This window comes from Anneissia japonica, unplaced genomic scaffold, assembly GCF_011630105.1.
Source record: "Anneissia japonica isolate Jap-2015-1 unplaced genomic scaffold, ASM1163010v1 scaffold238731_len1700_cov241, whole genome shotgun sequence".
Lineage (NCBI taxonomy): Eukaryota > Metazoa > Echinodermata > Crinoidea > Comatulida > Comatulidae > Anneissia > Anneissia japonica.
The window spans coordinates 1-1,700 of record NW_022701281.1 but is presented as its reverse complement, the minus strand read 5'-3'; the positions used below and the strand labels follow the sequence as shown (position 1 = coordinate 1,700).

The window sequence follows — 1,700 nt, the reverse complement described above, 5'->3', positions numbered from 1 at the left end:
TCATATTTTAAAGCATGTACCTGTAATAAAACGCAGCCACTTTGGGAGAATGTTGTCTGCCTTTGACTGTATCAAAACCTTCCTGCAATAAAGGGCAATTCCACTTTTATAGTCCTGACTGTATTCCCACATTGCTGGTGGCCTTTCTGGGATGTAAAAAACACTTTGAATATTGATGGGAGCATCTGTCTTATAGTGCAGTGTGAACCGAGGCTTGTCGTGAGTACTGTGACTTATAAATTGGTAGAATTTGGTGTGGTCATCTTCTGTAACGGTTTTTGAATCTTTACTCCACAAAGCCTAAAAAAAACAAAAAATACTTGTAAATATATTTTCCCCAATGATCAGAAAATTACTTACCTTTAACTCTTTAATTAAAAACACAAATTTGTTTTATCTATACATCCACAATGGAAAGAAAACATTAAAAAAATTACTGAGCTAACTCACCGATGGGGCAACTAGTAGAAGAGGCTATGTATGTTTAGGCTCTTTTGGAACAACAGTAGATTATTACTTGGTGCACTGTTTAATCCACCCTACAGTGCTGTCCCTGCAATGTCGCTGTTGTATGTCCCTTGAGCCTAGCCTAATTGTTTTACAGGAGGTTTAAAGAAAATACATTACAGGCAGTAGCTAAATGGAACATACCTGAAGACATCACAATAATTTGATAACAGATAAGAAAAAAAAAATACAAAAAAAAAGACCTACCTCCTGAAAGTTTAATTGCTGGCCATTAAGATAAATTGGAAATCCCAGGAAAGTGTTATGCTTGTTGATGATTTCTAGATATCAAACAACAAAACAAATTTAAACATATAAAGAATATTTGACTATGCTAAAGGATCGATAGAGCAATATACAACAGATAACTTTAAAAAAAATTACAATTCTCCTCAAAAAGATCTTGTCACGCTAAGCTTGAATACAATATTATTAATTAGTATTATGCTCGACAAAGCATATACGCCATTAATCAAAACACGTTATTTTGTGAATAAACTTGAACTGAGCCACATTTCATGAGACATTAAAAAAGGATTTTGAATAAAGATAAAGTGAAAAAATTGTTAAGGAATAAAGCAGAATGTTCAATCTTTGTGAACACACCGTTCTCGTGTGCCACTGTTTTAAAAGTGTAGATTAAAATAAAGATTATTATTATTATTATTATTATAATTTGGTAATTTTTGATTTGAATATTAAGCTCACCTTTGACATCATTTTCAACAGAATATTTCCAGCAATCACTCTTGAGCTTGACAACAATCTTTGTCCCAAGCTCCACTCCAGTGGCTTCAGTGATTGAATATTTTCCACTACTGAAATCATAAGAATAATAATGCATGTAAGAACAATTTGCCTATTAAAAAATAAAATATCTTAAATATATATTTATATATATTAAAAAGCAAAATCAAACATTGTTAGTATTAAGTTTTTTGTTTTTTTTTGTGATCTAAATATCACATAAAATGTAATAATGATGTTAACTTACTTTATACTATCTAATGAAGCTATTCAATATAATTAAACACTGATTGCTAAATGTAACATTTAGCAATCAGTGTTTAATGATTGCTAAATGTAACATTTATCATTCAGTGTTTAATGATTGCTAAATGTAACATCTAGCAATCAGTGTTTAATGATTGCTAAATGTAACATTTAGCAATCAGTGTTTAATGATTGCTTAA

General features: G+C 30.4%; 1 protein-coding gene across 1 annotated transcript; it reads right to left on the bottom strand.

Moving 5' to 3' along the window:
- Positions 1-20: 20 nt before the first annotated feature.
- Positions 21-1,366, bottom strand: LOC117103528 (heat shock protein 75 kDa, mitochondrial-like; the record flags this gene model as incomplete). The annotated part of the gene is made up of 3 exons (XM_033244098.1): positions 21-300; positions 715-788; positions 1,216-1,366. Coding segments are annotated over 3 exons (505 nt in total), but the record flags the coding sequence as incomplete, so codon positions are not given.
- Positions 1,367-1,700: the final 334 nt, after the last annotated feature.